Source organism: Papilio xuthus, unplaced genomic scaffold (assembly GCF_000836235.2).
Source record: "Papilio xuthus unplaced genomic scaffold, Pxut_1.1 DF826945.1, whole genome shotgun sequence".
Lineage (NCBI taxonomy): Eukaryota > Metazoa > Arthropoda > Insecta > Lepidoptera > Papilionidae > Papilio > Papilio xuthus.
The window spans coordinates 3,090,292-3,111,098 of record NW_013531704.1 but is presented as its reverse complement, the minus strand read 5'-3'; the positions used below and the strand labels follow the sequence as shown (position 1 = coordinate 3,111,098).

At 38.8% G+C, this 20,807-nt stretch overlaps 1 protein-coding gene across 3 annotated transcripts in view; it reads left to right on the top strand.

Annotated features, from left to right (window-relative positions):
- Positions 1–12,402, top strand: part of zfh2 (Zn finger homeodomain 2) — a 193,100-nt gene extending 180,698 nt beyond the window's left edge. For all 3 annotated transcript variants that reach the window (XM_013316726.1, XM_013316727.1, XM_013316725.1), the window contains one exon: positions 11,659–12,402. In XM_013316726.1, the coding sequence (XP_013172180.1) occupies positions 11,659–12,281 (623 nt within the window). In that variant the 3' untranslated portion in view covers positions 12,282–12,402. The remainder of the gene's footprint in view (positions 1–11,658) is intronic.
- Positions 12,403–20,807: the final 8,405 nt, after the last annotated feature.

The following is a 20,807-nucleotide window of genomic DNA, read 5'->3' as shown; positions in this document are numbered from 1 at the left end:
ACTATTTTATTGACAGTGTGGTTATAAATATTTGGTTTAGACGCGTGCGGATCTCCGGACGCTTGTTCCCGGAGCGGGGTCCCGTTGCACGACATTGAGGTGTGCGCGGAACCTTGACCCAATGTTTGCAACTATTCATTGTATTTTGATTGTTTACGCGGACGATCGACAGTCGCTAGAACGGCGCGTGGCTTCCTGATCACTTGTTTTCAAATGGGTTACATTAACAAACTATTAGAACAAAGGTGACATTTAATAGTAATAAATTGAATATTTTATTATAATAACTTTAGACGTTTACTTTAAATGCAAATAGACAATATAGGATGCAGCACGCAAATGAGATTTAATCAATATTACTGTTAAATAAATATAACGTATAATATACTGCAAGTATACGTATAGCCTTTACAATAATATACTTTTAATTATTGACCAAAGTTTGAGTCCTTGTACTATTCTCACTAATTCGCCATCAAAAACTGTGACATCAAGCCTCAAAGTGACAGTTATCAAATACACAATCCGATCCTTTTGAAAGAAGTAAAAATAAGTAAATTCTAGCAGAATACACACAAAAAATTGTCTTACAAATGGTAAACAAAAGTCCCAAGAAGAATAAAATATGTACATCCTATTGAAGACATCAAAAAAAAAGAATTTGAAATTCGTTTGATTACGTCCGCAAGTCCTGGCGCGTCCCTCTCCTGCATATAATTGCATCTTTTTGTCTGAGAAATACTTACGCCGCGGGCGCTGATTTACGCATACAAGGTGTGCCAAAATAAACGCCGTCTCAGGAAAATAATCTTCAAATTCCCCGGTTATAGTAATTTGTGCTGTATTCTCAAAGCGTTAAACTCTATTTTACTTTGATAGTACCTTAAAAAAACTTATTTACGGAAAACGTTGAGTAAAGAAACAGTTTGGGGAGGCCCGCCACTCTCAACCCTCCGTTTTTTGGAGTATTTTTTTTCGCCTCCTTAATTATATAGAAATGTTTGGTTTCCTTGTCTTGTCAAAGAATATTTTCGTGTGATCAGGATAAAACTTTGAATAAATATCACTGTAATAGTGATTTGTACATAAAATTGTCTGTTTAGGGTTGAGCGCTTACTAGTTGTATTTAGATTTAGTAGATTTGTTATTTTCTCATCTTCCCTAATTGTATAAATGTGTAAATTAACACATTTATCCAATTTCTTTTATTTAAATATTGTCGAATTATAATGGTAAAGGTAAACCAGGCCATATTTTAAGATCATTTTGATCTTTCAGTTTGAAATATATTTTAAATCATATTGGCCGTTATATTATCACAGCAGTATATTTAAGGTAACTAACTAAATATTTATAAAATATCCAATTGAGAAATTTGGCACGTCGACTGTGACCGTTCGTATCGTCTCCAAGCGATAAGAACTTCTTTATTCCATCCAGAGTCTCTCTTAACTCTGTTCGTTATTAAAAATATACCCGGTGTTCCCCTCCTAAAGAAAGTTGACTTATAATAAAGGCCGGCATAATATTTCCTTTTAAAACTTTTTGATTAGATAAAATAATGGGGAGGCGAGGGTGGTCCGACAAAGGGCGCTCGCGGCGATGCGCCAATATCGGCTATTCTAATTGTTGTTTTCTTCGACCACGCTTACACTGCTTTGTAATTCAAAGGAGCTTTGTTCGAATGCAAAGATGTTTTTTCTCCTTTCAACAATTTACGAGAAAAGAGTGTAATTAACTTACTCTAAATTCAAAAAATCGATTTTATCCAACCCTCTTTTAACATTTCCCCCTCCTCTCCGATATCGATTTAAATTGAAAAAAAAACAACATCGACATTTGAGTCTGACATGTCGTTAAAACCGTTGTCGAAAGCAATACCTAATAGCCGATTGGTTTGCTAACATTTGTTTGCACTTGGACCTTTGTAATTTGATCATACTGGATATTGTACATTTTTAAAAACGTTGTGTATCGTTTTTTTTTTAATTTTATTATTATTGGGATATTTAAAAGTTAAAAAGTAACTTACTTACTCTACATGGTAAACACCAAAGCACTCAAATAAGTACTAACTTGGCACCTAATCTTGCCGCTAATAAAAATTAAACTGTTCGTTCTCTTTTACCTATGTTATGTAACATTTAATTTTCTAATTCTGTATCTGTTCATACAATACTATCCAATTAAAATTAGTTTCCTTCTTAACGTTCCCATTATGAACAAAATCTGCCATCTCTAAATTCTCTGTACGTAAAGGCGTGCGTACAAAGAAAACTTTGTCATTATTTTTTCTCCTAAAACCTAGTACAATGGCTTTCCGAAATATAAAATGTCAAAGTCGCATTAAGAGTCGACCATTTAGGGTTGTCCCCTTTTTTTTCAATTTAAACCGTTTGACAAGCCGCGCGTCGCACGCAGCAATGGCCTTTCCGATGCCATACAATGCCGGTTTTCAATGAGATTGGTTACACTACACTAAGCAATACGATCAATCAAAATTGCATCGGTCGATCGACGCCGACGCACGCTCGCCCCTAACTGTACCCGGACATTAATATTGCTAACAAACTATATTTCATATTTGATAATCGAACGTATCGGTGGCCTCGGCTCACAATAATTGTAATAACAAAACCCAAAAACCCTGCCTTACTTATTGTCGATTTCTGAGACCAAAAAATCCTTGTTTTAATCGCCATCCATCCCATTACTTTTGATAAAATAGAGATAACAAAATTTTATAAAAGAATTTTGTTCTCAGAAATTAACGATTAATCAACTAAGTGTACGTAGTTATTTCAGCAAAGTACAAACTTTACTAGACTTTCGTGTTTTGTGAACTTTCTATATTGATCAACGAAACAGTTACAGCCACTATTATCTAATTTGTTTTAAGTTGTAATAACATGAATTAATCGACCTAAGTTAGAATGTTACATGCAAGCACAACACAAATGTTCACGGACTATGGAACATGAAATGATCCGTGAAATAGTTATAAAAACTAACTTATTTTTTAACTTCGAAATATTCTTATTATATTTATCAAACTAATATCACTAACTAAAAAACTCGTGAAAGTTTTTTATTTAACAAAACTTGAAAAAAAATCAAATTTGATATGAGGTAGTCCTCATTAATACTAAAATAATATAAGGGCTATAATTTGGCCTGTTTCTAACAACAAATTAGTGAATTATAAATGTATGGGACACGCCTCCCGCGCGTGTTCCTCCGCATTTCTTCATTTGTCTTTATAACAAGTTTTTATTTCGTTTCCATTTAACTAATTTCTATAATTATAGTTTACATCGCTACGATTTCTATCTTTAAATGTATCTACTAAAAAGTTCATTTAAATTGCTACGAACATACGTGATACGTTGTTTTAACATCGCCATTTTGATATTTTCTTTTTTATAAAGACTAACGGCGAATTAATAATAGCGGACATTAGTGTAAAGAGCTTTAGAATCCATCTCAATTATTAAACACTAACCTACCTCAACTTTCCCATGAGTTTCCCTCGAACCCTCCACGAAGCCTGTTAATTGTCGCGCCCTAACGAAGCGGCGGTTAACCCTGCAAACGCCGACATGCAAATTAACCCTTTCTCCGCCGTCTGTTTGCGCAGTTTACACCGCTTTATTGAATTAATGCGAACGTCGACTTTGACTTTAATAAGGTTGGAAGGGTTGAAGGGATAATATCTTGTTTGTAAGGAGATTCCAAAGGTTTCTTTTAATTAATGACTCAACCCTCCCGGCGCTTTGTGATTATCTGTTGAGGTTTAGTATTTAATTATTGTTAAGGGATTTGGGGTTGCAGGTCAGGGTGTTAATGATGCTGGTTAAGAACAACTCGCTTAGAAACATGTCTGTTCAATTCTATTTTATGATTAATTTAAATTGTCTCTACAAATATTTACGTAGAAGGAAATCAAATACATTGAAGAAAGAAAAATTTACATAGGAACGTCTAGCAACGTTAGTAATATGTCAGTGGATAATAGTATATGATACCTAGTCAGTAAATCACAGCAGATCTATATTAACATAGAGATCAAAACACAGATTACAGGATATAAAAATATTAACAAGTCAATAACACAAATAAGAATAGTAACTGTACTGTAATTACAATGTCTATAAATTCACTTTGAAATTAAAAAACAAATATGCTATGCACCGCTTCAAAAAGTAAGTAATTAAATCTTAACAATTATCCGAACATGAAACCGCACTTTAGCCTCCTAATAAAAAAAACAAGAAGGGAAGGCGCCAATCCAAGTAAAAGCTCAGAAATTAAAACTTTCCCAGCAGGAAAACCCAAGGCAAGTTAAATGAGCCGGTGTCCGACCGCCCGCCTTTTAATTGCTTAATCGCGTCGTAGGCGGGCCCCTTAATTGGCCGGCTGACCGGGCACTCGACTGCCGACAAATCCCGACAATTTCCGACCACTTCCGACAACTTTAAGCGCGGTAATTACAAAGCAAGATGGTTAATTACGCCCTAAGGCGCGCTCGGACACCGACGTGAATTAATTAGACCCGGAACTCGGAGGAAATTCAATGGGGATAGCTGAGACTCAAAGTAAACGATTTAACATCGAAATGACTTGAGGTGTTTCGTTTGCCTTTGTGAAAAGAATCTTTTCCTAATTACATTTGTGATTTGATGCGATCAAATGATAAGGAAATATTAAATCTTTAAGACATTTTGAAGCTTATATTCCTGCAAAAAAAATATATTAAAATTGGCTTTAAACATTTTTCGATAAACAAGTAATCATAGGCATGTTTGTTTATCAATAATATATAATAAAAAAATCATTTGTTTATCAAATGGGTGTAGGTCGACCTTCCACTGGCTCTTAGACTAATACGGAATTTGGTCAGTGTTGTGTTGTCTTGTTCTTATTATAACATGTTACATTCGTGATGATAAGAAAATGCACAGATTGTAACATCAAATCTAGAATTTGTTTTGAAGTTTTGTGCAACAAACTTGCTGCTTATAACTAATTTCATTATAATAAATAAAGAAAAACGGTTACGTTTGTACGTTACCAATATTGCATTTGTCCAGATTACATTGTGCCTTTTTGTTTTTTAGTAACAATTAAACAATTATTAGAAAAACACTCTTAAAATGTCTCATTAAAACGTCGGCTCCACGAAAGTGAGGATATAACGAGCGCTCGGGAAACTTAACAAGTCTCGATTACAAATTAAGCAAACGGAGTGTCAGCGGTCGCGCCGCGCTGATTTAAGGAGATGGGAAAAAATCTAATTACAACAAGACTTTCTGTTGCCGCTCTTTAATTGAGAACTTTCCATTCCTCACCCCTCCACCCTTACACTCCCCGCGAACCACCCGTGCGCCTCCGCGCCCTCTCTCAGGCATCCTGTTTGCATTTCCCCCTAATCGCGCTCCAGCGTCGATTACATTTTTTTAACATTTTTTAATTTCGTTGGAGTCTTTAATTTTCTTCGCACTCGCCTTTTCTTTTTCTTTAACGTGGCACGTTTTTTCTTTCTGCTCGCCGAACGATATTTCTCACCGCCATTATACCGGTCGTAATGAGATTTTCTTTCATTATGTTTAATCTCCCGATTAATTCGAGTGTTAATCTTCTCTTTTAATGTTTGAAGCTACTGTCGAGAAATGCGATGCTCGCAATCTTTTACGGATTACGAGCACCTTTTGAAAGTAATTAGAAAACGTGACTGTTGGAGGATGGTCATGGAGGGTGAACGGGCAAGTCTAAGCCGAACGCAATCGGTCTCACCGATTAGGTTGTCAATAATTTAATTCAAAACAAATTCAAAACGCCCGTCGGTACCCAGATAGGTGCTCCGGACGTGTCCGGAACGCCAATGGCGAGCCGAAGAATCGGCAAATTGAAAACACCTCGGCTCGGCTGTAAACACGTCACGTGATTTAGGTTTTAATCAAGTAGGGACGCCTCGCCCTCGCCGTAATTGTGACAAATCCTCTGTTTGTCCGAGAGAACTTTTAACTCGGCGACGAAACGGGGCCTTAACGGCGCCTCGCACGTGCCCCTAAGAAAGGGAGACGCTTTTTTGTCGACACATGTGCTCCCCCGCGCCCCATCCCCTGCCCCGGCCTGTGACTTGATTAATTTTTAATATTTTTCCTTCCAGTGCACGTACGCAATTTTCACTTTGGTGTTAAGACGACGCAGTTTCGGCGTGGGACAGAGGGCCATTGCGTCACGCGCGCGCAGTAAATTCATTGACACCTAATTTACCGCTATACGTTATTAGCAGTAGCGGCCGGCTACGTCGACTTATTATCTGCTTAATGCTAATGTGTGGCAATTGTAAATGTAACGTTTATATCGCCCGCGCTACACCTACGTAACTCATTAGTGAATTAGCAGAAGACGCAATTGTTGCCGTGATAAATTGAATGATGCCAGCTCTCAGACGCGACATTCTTTTTAAAAAACTAAATCTTCATACAAACATACAAATATAGCCTAAGCAAATGGCCTTATTACCTTATTAAATAAAAGCAAGTAAATACATAATATTAAAAAGGATTTAAATGTCGATTGCCTTCAAATAGTCACAACTTGTTCGTGCGTTACAATGTGTCGAGTCTGCGAGTGTGGCGTGTTCGCGGCTCGCAATTATCGCGTGTCGCATATCCCGATTAGCGGCGGCGCGCCGGCAATTAGGTCGGCGGACACGAGTGTTAACCTGCAATGAGGATACGCCTAAACACCGCTGCGATGCGCCGAAACGTCGCCGTTGAGTCGTCTGCTGCGTGCACGATCTCACATCCTCAACCTACTGTTGAAACTAACACTCTATGAAGTGTAATAACATTCATGACTTTTAATAACTGTTGTGTACTTCGGTACCTACGTATATGTACTGTTATCCATAAACTGGGTCTAATTTTTACTTGTGTACTATTGACGAAGAGAAGTGGTCACCGCATGCTACCGCGGCCTCCGCGGTCCCCCATTTTTCTGAATCAAATCCGAAGTCTTTGTAAATTCACCTTCCAAGCGCACCCTCTCATAGAGTTCAAAGAGCGTGCCGACCGGAGCGATGTCCAAATTATAAATTCGCATTAGAACGGACGCGCATGGTTCGTTTACCGTTTCATTTCGGTTCAATATCGCCACTCTACTTTGTTCCACACACACCCCTGCCTCCCCGCCCGCCCCCCGCGGCGCGCCCGTGCCTTAAGACGCCGGGAAATATCTGCGTTTTAAGCTATATTTCTTTCATCCCTCATTTTTGCAGTTCGTAGCAATCTGAAATCCAACACGTCCCCCGCAGGGGACTCCCCCTCGGGGTGGCAACCCCCTTACGTATTCTTGTACCCGGATAAAAAAACGATATCTATTTATAAAATGTACGCACGGATGTACGCGGCGTGTGTGGGCGCGGGTTAGCCGCCGCTGTGTGCGTCGCGCGCTCATTTGCAAACCGTCTCCAGAGATAACGTCCTCCGGTCGCTTATCCCTCTCTTATTGCCTCCTTCTTTTCTGATTGCCGCGTGTGTGGAAAAGTTTCGAGTTCTCTTGCTGATGGAAATTGATTTCGCCTCCGAAACGGAAAAGTTATAATACGACTTATTCGGAAAGCGGATTCGTAGTTAGGCAGCGTTACGAGAACGACGCTGTAGTAGGCGGCGAGACTGGCAGTTACCGTAACTTTTGCAATTGAGTTTAAATCCACCGTGTTGCATAGGCCTTAGTTAAAAATTAAAAGTTAATCGTGAGCGAGCAGGAGGCTGTATAAATAGAGAGGAGCGTCGGGGCCGGCGGTGCGGCGGGCGGCGGGCGGGTCGCGCTCACGTATGAACGTAATTATAAAAATTGAAGGCAGCCGGAGGCCGCTCCTCAGATCTCTCCCTCACTCCCGCGCCGTCGTGCATTTTTTCGTACATATTAAACTCCCCGCCGCCCGCTCCCGCGCCCCGCGACTCCTCTTTTTAATCGATTTTCCCGACACAAGGGGTGAGTCCTCTGGGGTGAATGTAATTTTTTATGCGTTTTTTTCCGTCGGAGGAAACCGTCGCCGGAGGTGCCATTACGCCACGGCTTGTTGAGAATATTTTAATTATAAGGCATTAGCGCGTTTTATGATAGCACTCCCGTTCGAGTTTATAAATGATCGAGAGGCGAAGTAATTAAATATTTGAATGCGGCGAGATTTCCTCGGGGAGCGGCAGGAGGCCGAGATAATGGACTATACGCGCCCGCACCGCGCCACTAACGCGTTAATATGATGGATATAAAATTCGATAAAATTATTGCTAAATGGCTCTTGAAAAAGTATAAGATAATGTTGGAAATTTTTTAGGTAATATTAGCTACGTTTTTACTTTATGGTATTTCACATAGGATAGCCAATATTTGTAGAACTTTGAATGATAAAAACATCTACGTAATATTTTGTTGAGTAAAGACCTATTTGTATGTATGTATATATACTAGAATTTAAATAGTTTGCTTACACATGGAAAGTACCAAGATTCAGTAATGTTGACAGGTAATGACGATACCATTAACCGAAGTGACTTATAATTTTTGTTACATAAAACGTATTACATTGTATAGAACACCCAACTATGTTATTCATAGAAGCTTCTGTTCACATAAAAATAAAATGTACTTGACGAAAGGCATTAACAATATTGTAAGGTACACGGTATGCCACCTTTTAATTGCATTAGTGCGGTGGGCGAGCATGAGCAAAGCGGATTCGCGTATTTACACACGTAGCGAGACGACTGACACCTAGGGTTTCAGCGCCACGGCGTCTTAGCCACCCCCTCCCCTGCCCCGCACAAAGCACCCCGCTCCCCGAGCTCGGCACCAGCTTATGTAAGGGATCACAATTTACACATAAAATATTCTTACGAAATACATAATCCAGTTAATACTGAATTTTTCAATCGATTTTTCAATTTGTCAAGTCTTGTTTTCAAAAGATAAAATAGATTCTTCTTAATACTTTTTCGTAAACACAAAATTAGTAATGTGTAGTATTATTTATGTGATAAAAAGATAATTAAACCAATTTTACAAAATTAATACTCTGAACTTAATTTAAGTAGGTCGTCAGCGCAACATAGGGCATTAAACCTGTAGACCATTTAACATAGTTCACCGCGTAAGTAAACTAGTTCCTTCGTAAACAAAGCACAGATCCCGTTACCCTAATTATAGGACACTGGATCCAGTTAGAGCCAATCTCGAATCTCATGAACCGGGCAAACTGATGGATACAAATTATTTTTATGCACAATTTTGTATACAATCTTAGATTTACAGTTGGTACGGTACGTACAGGTTTTCATACAAAAAGAGTAATAAATCCTATTCACGCAAATTAAAAACTATGTGATCGAGTGTGTCGGTCAGGGCTTAAATCGTTTATCGTGAAAAAGTGTTTTTTTTTGTTGTTTCAAACCAGTTGATATTAACTACCAATACATAATACTTATAATAACCAATGCTATTTGATCAAAAAGACAAGTGATAAACATGAAGACGAAGGTTGGGGTTCCACAATTCTAGAGCTGTCGATCAATCGGACGTGGGCCGGCCGATTTCCCAGCACTTGGCGATCTAGTTTAATTACCATCCATCACGCACCGACGTGCGCCGTATCGGCCCATCGGCCACCGGCTACCCAATACGGACTGAATGTAATTGATGCGACTAATACACGTCATTTGCTCAAACATACTGCAACATGGGACGGGCCTGTCTCTCCAACCGGCAGACCCGTTTTGCAGAGAAATGCTTTAGTTAACTAAGTAACAGTAGTTGTTTATTGGCACTTAGAATTTAAGCGAGTTTTCCAATTCGGTTGAAAATTAAATGAGTTAATTATAAGCTGAATAAATCTGCCAACACTCTGTAACTTCAGCTTTTTTAGATGCAAAAACGATATCCGAATGATGGCGCTAAAAAAAATCTGAATATTATTCACATAGTACTTTGAAATATAAGACTGAGAAGCGCTCAGGTCTCAGGCTCAGGCGCTAAGGTCGGTTGCCCAGATCAAGACTTAAAGGCGAATATTTTGTGCAGAAATGTACTCCTAACTGCTGAAGTTGACTAATTAAATGCCTAAAGGTACATAATGGCTACACTCAAATAAAGCTTTTTTACTTAAAAGCATAGCCGAAACTTCGCATTGCACATCGTCAACTCCAAAAATAGACACCTTAATGAGATGTAAATGAAGGAAGGAATAGCCGGCGACTGCTTTCGCGTTATAATAACGCGTAACGACCTACAACGCCGGATTAAGAAGCCCTTTGACTTGGGACTAGCCACCGCGCGAAATATCCAGAACATATGATAGAATTACCAATGCATAATGAACTTTAGAGTCATTGTTTTAAAGTTAATTTTTGTGTAATAGTTTGTAGACGCTTGAACCGATATGCATTCCAGTTGCTGGCACAATAGTGTGGCTATTTTGAAACTAATTGGCAGAAAGGGTTGCGAATTAACGTCAGGGTCGAGCCGCGCCGATGGCGATTACTTTGTATGCTGAATAAATTTTACAACAATTAACTGTACACTGTACACGTCTACTAGCATCTAATTATTTATTCAAGTCTATACTCTAATCATTAAAAACATTATTATGTATTTTTTGTTAGTAAAAGAAAAAACTTTAATACTTCGATTCTAAAATCTAATCGTACACATTATTAAGTGTGTAAGAATTGTCTATTGTCTATTGTTAATATTTTAGGAACATTTCTCAACATCGTTTGTTATTGTCGTTCCGAAAAATATAATAAAACCTGCTTTGTTTTCGTTTCCCAAATATGTACATACATATTGTACATTCATAGAGGAAAAAGTCGCGGCCGCAGACACTGCGAGGACCTGCACTGCTAATAACAACCTAGAATTGACGTGCGCCATCAAGGATCACTCCGGCTTCATTATACGCTCAGTCTGGCACCGGGCCGCAGATAATACGACTTCGCTCTGATATAAAACTTGCGCACCGCGGCCACCGCTATGTATTATGCATTCGTGAATATAAGCCGCATAAAGCAGTCCGAATCAATTACGGAGGCGGGTAGGGCTCGTTAGAAACGCGTCACGCATGTACAATCGCCTCGCGGTAAGGTAAACAGCGTTTATCTGGTGCTAAGCCCATACGAACAATGGGGCATCCAAATTAGGCCTTTATAGTCGGTAGCCTCCCCGGCTGGTGCGAGTGGTCGTTTTACTTTTTGTCGTCGTCGCTGCGCCCGAATCGGGTCTGTCGACTCGCCTAACGACCAGGTTGAATGATGTCGTCTATATTTATTGCATTGCCCTAACGAATTCCATGTCAATTACCAAAATAATATAATCATCTCGGCTCGTGCTTAAAGTAAATGTGTTTTTGCTATGATCGTTTTACTTTGTAAAGGCGTAAACGAGGATCTGCGAAAGGTCAGTTCGCGACTGCGACCCGGGTATCGCCCTAAGTGGATTAACCCCTTTACTACGCGCCCGAGAATCGCTCGACGAGTTAACCGTCACTCTATGGGTCGTTATGATCTTTGTCTTTATTTACATTTTATACTTTACAAAGATTATGTACATAATTTTTTGAAGTTTTCTAACGTAGATTTTCTTTTGTTATAGGTGGCAATCCGAACCCAATGCCGCCACAACCTCAGCCGCAGGGCCTCATAGTTGAGACGGGGAATGGCGCTAGCGTGCTGCAGCTGCCGGCCACCACGCTAGAGCAGATCCGCCACATCGCCTCGGACCCCGGCGCCTCCACGCTGCGACTGCCGCCGCCCGCCACTGAGCCACCGGCGGGCGCGCGAGAGTTGGACTTCGACTTGTGCTACGTGTGCAAGCACTGCAAGGTGGCGTTCCCGTCGCCCGCGCCTCTGCAAGCGCACCAGGCTCGCGCGTGCTATGCAGGGCGTGAGTCGGCCCGCGGCCTCATCCGCGTTGTGCAGCCGGCTCTCGAGTGCCGCGTCTGTCCCAGCGAGCGCTTCCGCACAGCCGCCGATTTCCGCCGGCACACAGAGGCGGAGGGGCATGCAAGACGCGCCGCGCACGCCGTTGGGCAGCCCGCCGGCCCGCCGGAACCGCTCTCGCATGAGATGGAGGACGTCGTGAACCAGATCACGTTGCTGGCGGCGCGCGCAGCGCAGGACTCTGCTGCGCCTAAGGAGGCCGGCGTTGGCTTTTGCGCGCCAGGGCCGCGCTTTCCGCCGCCCGGAGAGCTGCCGCTAGCCAGCGCCGGCCACTAATCCCGTTCCGACGAAATGTATAGTTACTACCCCAGAGCTCCGCGCTCTGTCCGTTGTCCGACAACGCAGCAGTTCACTATTAGCTCTTAACGCTTCTTTTCGTTGAACGTCGCCGGAAGCGGCACTTTCCTAGTTATACATTTAAAGCTTGTAGGTGTGTAAGTGTAGGTTAGCGGGGCGGCGAGCGATCGCCCCGGCCGGCCGCCGCGCTGGGAGGCGGCGGCTGCTCGCTGCACGCGGCGCGCGGCCGCATTCATATCATACGTTAGACAGGTTTTATAATATACGTTTATCGTTGCGGTGCCGCGCGATCCGCGGGCGCGCCGGCGCGGCCCCATCCTTTACCATCATCTCCCAGGAAAGCAAGTTCCTATCTTTATGGCATATAATATTATCGATATTGATAACTACGATTTAATTATTGTTTAAAGCTATGTAATACATACATATAATCGTTTTAATTTTAGGCATAGATACGTTTTCGTAAGAAGTTCCTGACGCATCGTAAATGTATGAAGATATATATAGTGATATACGTATATGATTTTTTAAACATGACGCGAAGTTAGGTACGTACGTTAGGCAGTAGAGCGGAAGGCGATCGCGGCGGTGCCTGCGCAGCCGGCGGGCCGGGCGCTCGCCGGCCGTACTGCCGCGCGACCGCACCGCGTAGGCTTATTGGTAACAATTAATTATAATTATTATCGTAGCAAACTTTTCCAAAACGAACGAACTCGAAACTCGGGCTGCGCGCCAGCGCCCAGCCTACCTCGCAAACAAGTGAGTTTATTTTGGAACTAAGTGTGATTCTTGAATTTTTATTGATATTATAATAATTATTAGTAGAGGCGTAAGTAAGCGCGGAGGCACCGTGGGGCACACCATGCCCCCATCGCCTCGCCGTGTGCGTGAGGTCCCTTATATTTTCGATGGCACAGATCACGGTTATTTAAAGTATTTTACATATTTACATTTTATCTAGCGGAGTCTAATACAATATTTTATCTACGAGCGATCCTACTACAACATTGAGTTTGTTTTTTTAGAGTGCAATGTTTTATTCCACCGGTTGCCGGTCCTTGTTATGTGTACTGTGTGCAGAGCGCCGCCCGCGCGCCGCGTCCGCCTTCCGCCGCACGCGCCACTCTCCGACACTACCACTACCACCAACTTTCTTACTCATTATAATATCTCATCTTATACTTAACTCTGTATAAATCCAATTTTCGTTTAAGACATCCATTTTGTACATTCACTTAATATAACATTAAATATATTTAATATAATAATAGTTAATGCGAAGAAACGTTAAAATATTAGTCGTCAATAAATTCTATGATTCACATCATTATGTTGTTAATTACTATCTATAGAACCATTATTATCCTTACACAAATTATCCTATCAGTAAGAAGATTTTTTTTCTCCCGTATTTCAACCGAGACATAAAAATTATGGGATATCGAGTTGTTATAAGTTATTTACACAAATGAGAACTTTACGTTGCTTTATCCTATTACATTTTTTAATCTAGTACTCTTTGTTTAAATTAATTTCCCCGTAATGGTAGTAAGTCGTGAGAGTGAGGTTATTTGCAATATTTGAGTTAAGAGAGAGGTCGGTGGAAGCGCGCGCAGTGGGCCGGCGGCGCGACAACGCGAAGGCGCGCGTCTTTACGACATTATTATTTAGTTTAGCGTATACAATTTTATTGAGTATATTGAGTACATAGCTATTGAAGTTTGTTGGTGCGACGCTAGGTCGCTAGGCCGCAGATCGCCGCGGCCCTGTTCCCTCCGACCTGTGGGTCGGGAAACGGGAGTCGGGAGTTGGGAGTAATGTAAGTTTGATTTAGCGTAGGTTCACATGTCGGTATTACGATGTTGTGTCTCCGCGGACGAGAGCCCGCGGAATGAATCATGGTTCCTATGTATATTTCAATATTATCGCATCTAGAGTTTCACTATACTTTCCGAAGACAAATTTTAATATTTAAGATTAATTCGGATTAGTCTGTTGTATATGCTACCAGCGGTGCCGGCACGGCTGTTGTTTGTTTATTTTGGCTTTGTTCCGCTTCGTTTTGTATTCCACTGTAAGTTGAACTACTCCAATCTTTTGTATTATTATTTTGTTATTCTCGAAATGATTATTAATGTGCACTTTCATAATTATTTAGATAATGTTGTTACGATGATAAGTTTATATCTTAAAGGTAGCACACGTGTCTATCATAGTTCCTAATACTGAGTATTGTAATTCTAAAATTATTTTAAAAATTCTTTACTAGTGAAATATACCGTTCCTACTATTATAATCTGTAACAAAATTCTATGTAACCATTGTCTTCGAACATGCGTTTGATTATCATATTTAGAAGTTGATTTGTTTCTATGTACCTATAATTTATTTAAGACTATGTTTCTTTTGCGTAAACCAAAGCAAGTGTGTCAATTTCACTGATGGTATATTTTGGTAGTAAGTCAGCGTGGCGTAGTTTCCGTTGCAGCGTGCCGAGCGCGTAGAGCCGCTACGCGTGAGCTACGCGCGAGCTACGCGCCTACGACGCATGCAATCCGTAGCCAACAACAGATTTCGAATACATTGTCAAGTGTAAATGGTAAAAATAAACTCAAAGTTAGTTTATCAGATACTGGAGTTTTATTTTGTGTTATCCTCATTAATATAAACATTTATTGGTACCTAAATATCTATACCTGTCTATCCATCAATCCATCCAACACAAATGTGTAGGTTTTTCAAATAGGCATATTATTTATTCAAAGATAAATTAAATTAATAATTTTTTATGCTTAACAAATAGTTAAATTCTTATTTCGATACTAATTTTATTCCTTACTAAACAATAAGAGCACCAGAACATTCGTTCAATGTTAAGTAGCGAAGTAACATTTTAAATACAATCCATAAATCAATATTAATAATACAAAGAGGAAAGATTTGATTGTTTGTTTGCTGTGTAATAGGCTTCAAACTACTGAACAGATTTTATAAATTATTTCACTGTTGGGAATTTACACTATCCTCGGGAGGCAAAGGCAATATTTATTACTACATTTTGTTTTAAATTCCGAATGGTCGAAGTCGCGTACTTCGACTATACTGCATAAAAGCCAACACAAAAATGTGCTCCTAACTTTAAAAAAAATCTAGTTATATACAGTTATTTCAGTTTAAAGCAACTACTGATGTAAGCTGTTATATAACTTAGGAAAAGTTTTTATAAAGTAACAGAAGAAGTAAGTATTATCTTTATTAAATATGTACAGTGACAATAAATCCTGTAACTAAAAATTAGCATTATATTTAAACAAATTATAGAAAGTAACTAACTTTAAAATATTATCACTTTTTACATGCAAAGCGAATTACCATCATACTCACTTCTTGATATAAGTAGTCAGAGATAGTATTAAAATTAGTATTAGATTCAATAGACCACTGAGCACATAATTTAATCTACAACGGCTAATTATTTAAGTAAAATTAACGATTTCTGTCTCATTAGTAACCTGCTTAGTTCAGCATCATCATTAATAACCCAAAGACAGCCTGCTAGCTGCTGTCTTGTTATAGTTTTTTTCCACAAGAAACGTATGATCACGCGAAAACAATGGTTAATAATAAACAAGACAGTTATCATTCAAACTTATGAAGTATCCAGAAAGATAATGATATAGATAAATTCCTCGTCGACATTTTGAGATACATATAAAACTTATATATCTACAAAAACATCTCCATACTAATGACTATAACTTTCATTCATATTCAACTAGCTGTCACCCGCGACTCCGTCCGGGTAGATATATTATATAAAAAAAACCTAATTAGTGTAGCCCACCCATCCATCCACATCACATCAATCTAAACATTCGCATTTATAATATTAGTAAGTTAAATAAAAACAGCTCTTCAAGGCATAAATTCGAAAAAAAATGAATAAATAGTATCCTATGTCCGTCTCCTGGCTCTATTGATCCGCGCTCTATGATAACAAGCGTCTGAGTAATCTAAGTTTCACCCTATCATTTTTTCTATTGCTAATTATCCTTTCCAGGCGTTGATAGTCCTATAGCTTTTCCAAATCCGGTCGCTATCATTAAAAGCATGCAAGCAAAAAAATAACTCATACTTACATTAAATATCAATCTTAAAAACCTTATCTTACTATCTTAACTAATATTATAAATACGAATCTTCAGAATGGCTCAACGGATCTCATTGAAATTTGGCACAGATACAGAATGTAGGCTAGTAGAACACATAGGCTATGGATGAGTCGCGGGCAACATCTATTAATATTATAAATACGAAGATTTCATTGTTTGAATGGACACAGAATAACGTAGGTTAATTTTAACCGAACCTGCCCAGTTTTTAAAAGGTTAACTAGTTGTAAGTAATATATCTGAAAAAAATTATATATGCCGATTAATTTATTTATATTTTTTAAATTTAAACGAGAAATTACCCTTCGATTTGAAACAGACATCTTGGTTAAGAAATAATGAGTTCCTGTATTTTAATGACAAAGTCGAAGTCCTAATTCACAAGTCTAGAATTGAATTCAACATCATTAATTTAATAAACATTGATGACCAAAAAATGACTAGACACGTAATTATATTCCGTTATTCATTTGCAATTAATAATACTTCAGTTTGGGTTGTAGCGTTTGGCTCATATATTTATTTTAAAAATATTAACATGCTACATTAAAAATATATCTTACTAATATTATAAATGTGAATATTTAGATGGATAGACGCATGTTTGTTTGAAGGCATCCCCAGAACGGCTACAGGCGTCTCGCTATAATTTGGCATATATAGAATAAGCCTGAAAAAACACATAAGCTAATTCAGTGTTTTTATTCCTCGCAGAGGAAACATACCACAGCTGGTTATGTATATTTTATAGCAGTTGTACCTAAATATAAGAAACGTACGTCTCGTATGTACACTTTTCGTTTAACTCTTTACTCATCTTAAATTAACATCTAAGCGAACATTTGATAAAGCACAAAGATTGACATTATGTAAATTGGATTCCGTCAGCTAATATTTACATAAGTGTACTTTAAAAAGGAAAGGGCAAACATTGATTATCGAAAGAGCAGAAAATGAGCAACGGCTAAGAGCTAGCCATTCGTGAAACAACATCAACTTCAAAAAGCTCGTGGGCAAAGTCGCGTCTCTAATCAGACACTGTTTGAACAAAAAAGTAGAAACAACCCTTAGCCCGTTCGATTGGGGCAACTGTCACACGGCCGGATGCAAAGGGGATCTCACTAAGTTATTGATTATATCGGAATAAGTCGCTCGCGGGGGTCTTTTCTAACCCCACACACCCTTTCCAACCCCCCCAAGGAGGTTAAAGATATATCGGCCGCATTATTTTACATATATGAGACATAGTTGCATTATAGTCTTTTTTAAGTGTGTGAGTATTGTACCCCTTTTCGATATGAAGATGCATTTATAAATACACGTACTGTGAAAAGTTGTCTCCCTCCGTTTTCGCCGTGTCATGTCTAAACTTCCAAAACATACTTAAGTTCGCGAAGAAGAAACAAGTTCGAACTAAATCATCGAGCAAATAAGGTCATGTAAGTGATCTCTTTAAACTTTTCTTACATTGACACTTTTCTTTAGTAGGTCTTGATTTCTTAGATGACCAAAAACAGAAATTTTTAGTTAGGCCTTTAGTATCGTGTGTCGCGAAGGAGACGAGGACATATGAGTAGGCGGGACGTCCGGGTGGGGTGGCAGCAACCCTTCACGCATTCACGCCAAATCCTTAACGCGCGATTTAAAAAAGAAAACTAACGGGTGCGGGTGTTCTAGGACGCGAGGGCGTGCGGGCGGGCGAACCAGGCGCGGAGCGGGGCGGGGGCGATTGAGATGGAAATGCCGATTGTCCCGATCGTCGGCGGCGGATCGGTGCCCGCCGATAACTCCAGTTATAACGATGGGGAGAGAATTTTAATGTGCCACCATTTTGGCGCAATGCTCAAATTTTACGACCGCTAAGTCATTATGAGGGAAATTATTGGCGCTCTGATTGCTTTAGCTGTGATAAAAATTCTCAAGTCGGCAATAAGGTGGAACTAATTCTGAGCTACATTGAAATGATGCATAATGTAATGAAATTGACATGCGCAATTTGCCCACAAACTCAATTTAATAATCTAATTTTACGATCATAATTTTCGAGGACTCCATTCGTTATTTCCATAGTTTCTTTCAAAAAAACACATTCTAATGCAAAAATTATGCGTCTGATTGGTATATCTTCTTTAATTTTTAATTAATACAAAAAAGGAAATTTCTTTCTTATCTCATTAATTATTTAAAAGATGTTCAAACTTTAGATAATTTTCCTATTTCAAACAGATCATATAGAATACAGATATAAAAAACCTCAGACTCGTTCGTAAGATGTATTACTATTCAAAATACTTAAAATAAGAAGTTAATAAAAAGTTTCGTGGAAAGCTTAAAAGTTAAAGAAAATATCGGAGCGAGGTGGAGCGGCGGGTGAATAGACAAAGTTTGGCGCCAGGAGGAGGTGATTAATGGTCTCTCTGCTTACCCCGAGCATCTCAATGAGGATTACGAGCTCTCAGTGTAAGGAACTTAAACGACAATACACTCAGACGCTCTCGAATGTTATTATACTAAAACGTGCATAATATCGTGTTAATGATTGTACACATTTTTACTTTGTTTTAAAATAAAAAAAAGTTATCAGTTCGCTATTTTACCATTTTATCCTTATGCAAATAGTTGTAGCCTGAATGTACCTTTTTTAGCAACATTAAAAATCACAATTGTAAACTTGATTAATCAAGTAAATTAAGTTCAATTTTAAGGTTAAGATTTATCTAATTTAGTGCTTTCTTAGTTACTTTTTGTTTTTATTTTTGAATTGTTTTAGTTAATAATCCTATCTAAACGCAATAAGAGCAGTAACGTTAGTACAAAATGTTACAAAGTCAATGGAATGTCGTGAGGACGAAAGGGGTTCAAGATAAATTGGAGCCAGGGGTCGCGGCGCGTAGATAAACACGCGCCGAGCAATTTGTACAACTATACAAATGCCACCCCTTCGTACGAGGTGACCATACATACAGCAGCGCTCACACTAGTCTCATTAATTGGAAATTCTATTTCAATAAATCCCAGCAGACGCATTGAGTTTGTTGAGTTACGTTTATTTAACACTAACTGTCATGCGTGACTCCGTCCGCGCGAAATAAAAATAAACTGATAGTATATGTGTTTTTCCAGACTATGTTCTACATATATGAAAAATTACAGCGAGATCTGTTGAGCCGTTCCGGAGATACCTACAATAGAACATCCATCCATTTAGATGGATAAACATTCGCATTTACACTACTTGTAAGATTACAAAATCATAGTAAAATAAATTAAAACTGCTGACAAATTTCGTACGAGTATCGGGAGAGAATGCTTGTCAAATGTATTTTGTTGAATCGAAACTCGCTTTTGGTTATATAGCAAATGACATAATCGAACATGATATTTAAAGATCATGGTAATTGGATTTAGAAATAAATTATAATTTATGTTCCAAAATATCTTTTATAGTTTCTTAATATTATAAGTCACGTAATAATACAGCCTATAAATGTCCTCAACTCTTCTATAATTTTCTCAAATTATGTACAAATGTCGATATTAAAATGGTCTCATGAAATATAGAAACAATACATAATGCCGATAGTCATTTATCACGATGAAATACCAAATATCAAGTGAGTTTACTAAGTGTATCAAAGAGTAAAAACGATTGTAATACACAAGCATTAACAAAGATTTCATAGTCCTATATACAAGTAACCAGTAACTGACACTTTTCAAGTATTTGTAGATTTTTGTTCATTTGCTAATATTTCTTGTACCAATCCAACTAAGCTCTTTGCTTGTGCTAGGACATGGTTTACGACAATAGTCGAATGGCAGGAATCGAACCCCTGAACTCGTGATTAGAAATCCGTGACCGTAACCATCAAGATATTGACGCTACAATCATTTTCTACTACACCTACTAAAATATGACATTTTAGCAACTTCTAAGTAGATTTATTCCGTGACTTTGCTCTTTCTCATTTCATTTGGTATTAAAGTATTATATTGTTTTAATAGAAATTAAGATTCTAAGACCAAAATGAGAGACATCGGATAACAAAGTGGCCGGCTACAAGTGTAAAGTTATCGCGGACTCGTGGTAGGATCTGCGGGCCTTGTACGGATTTATGGGCATAATTCCAAGCGCAAAAGAAAACGCCGAGGTGTTATCGCGTCTGTATTGACACTTTAATGCTATTGTTTGATTTAGAGGCCTCATTACAGCTCGCGAGTCGAGCTCGTGAGGTCGGTGCCGGAGGTGCGAGCCGTCTCGCTTGTACAGAGATAATTCTATTCCTAATTTCTTCATAAAATCGCCAGTTATCTTTGGCATTTATTACAATTA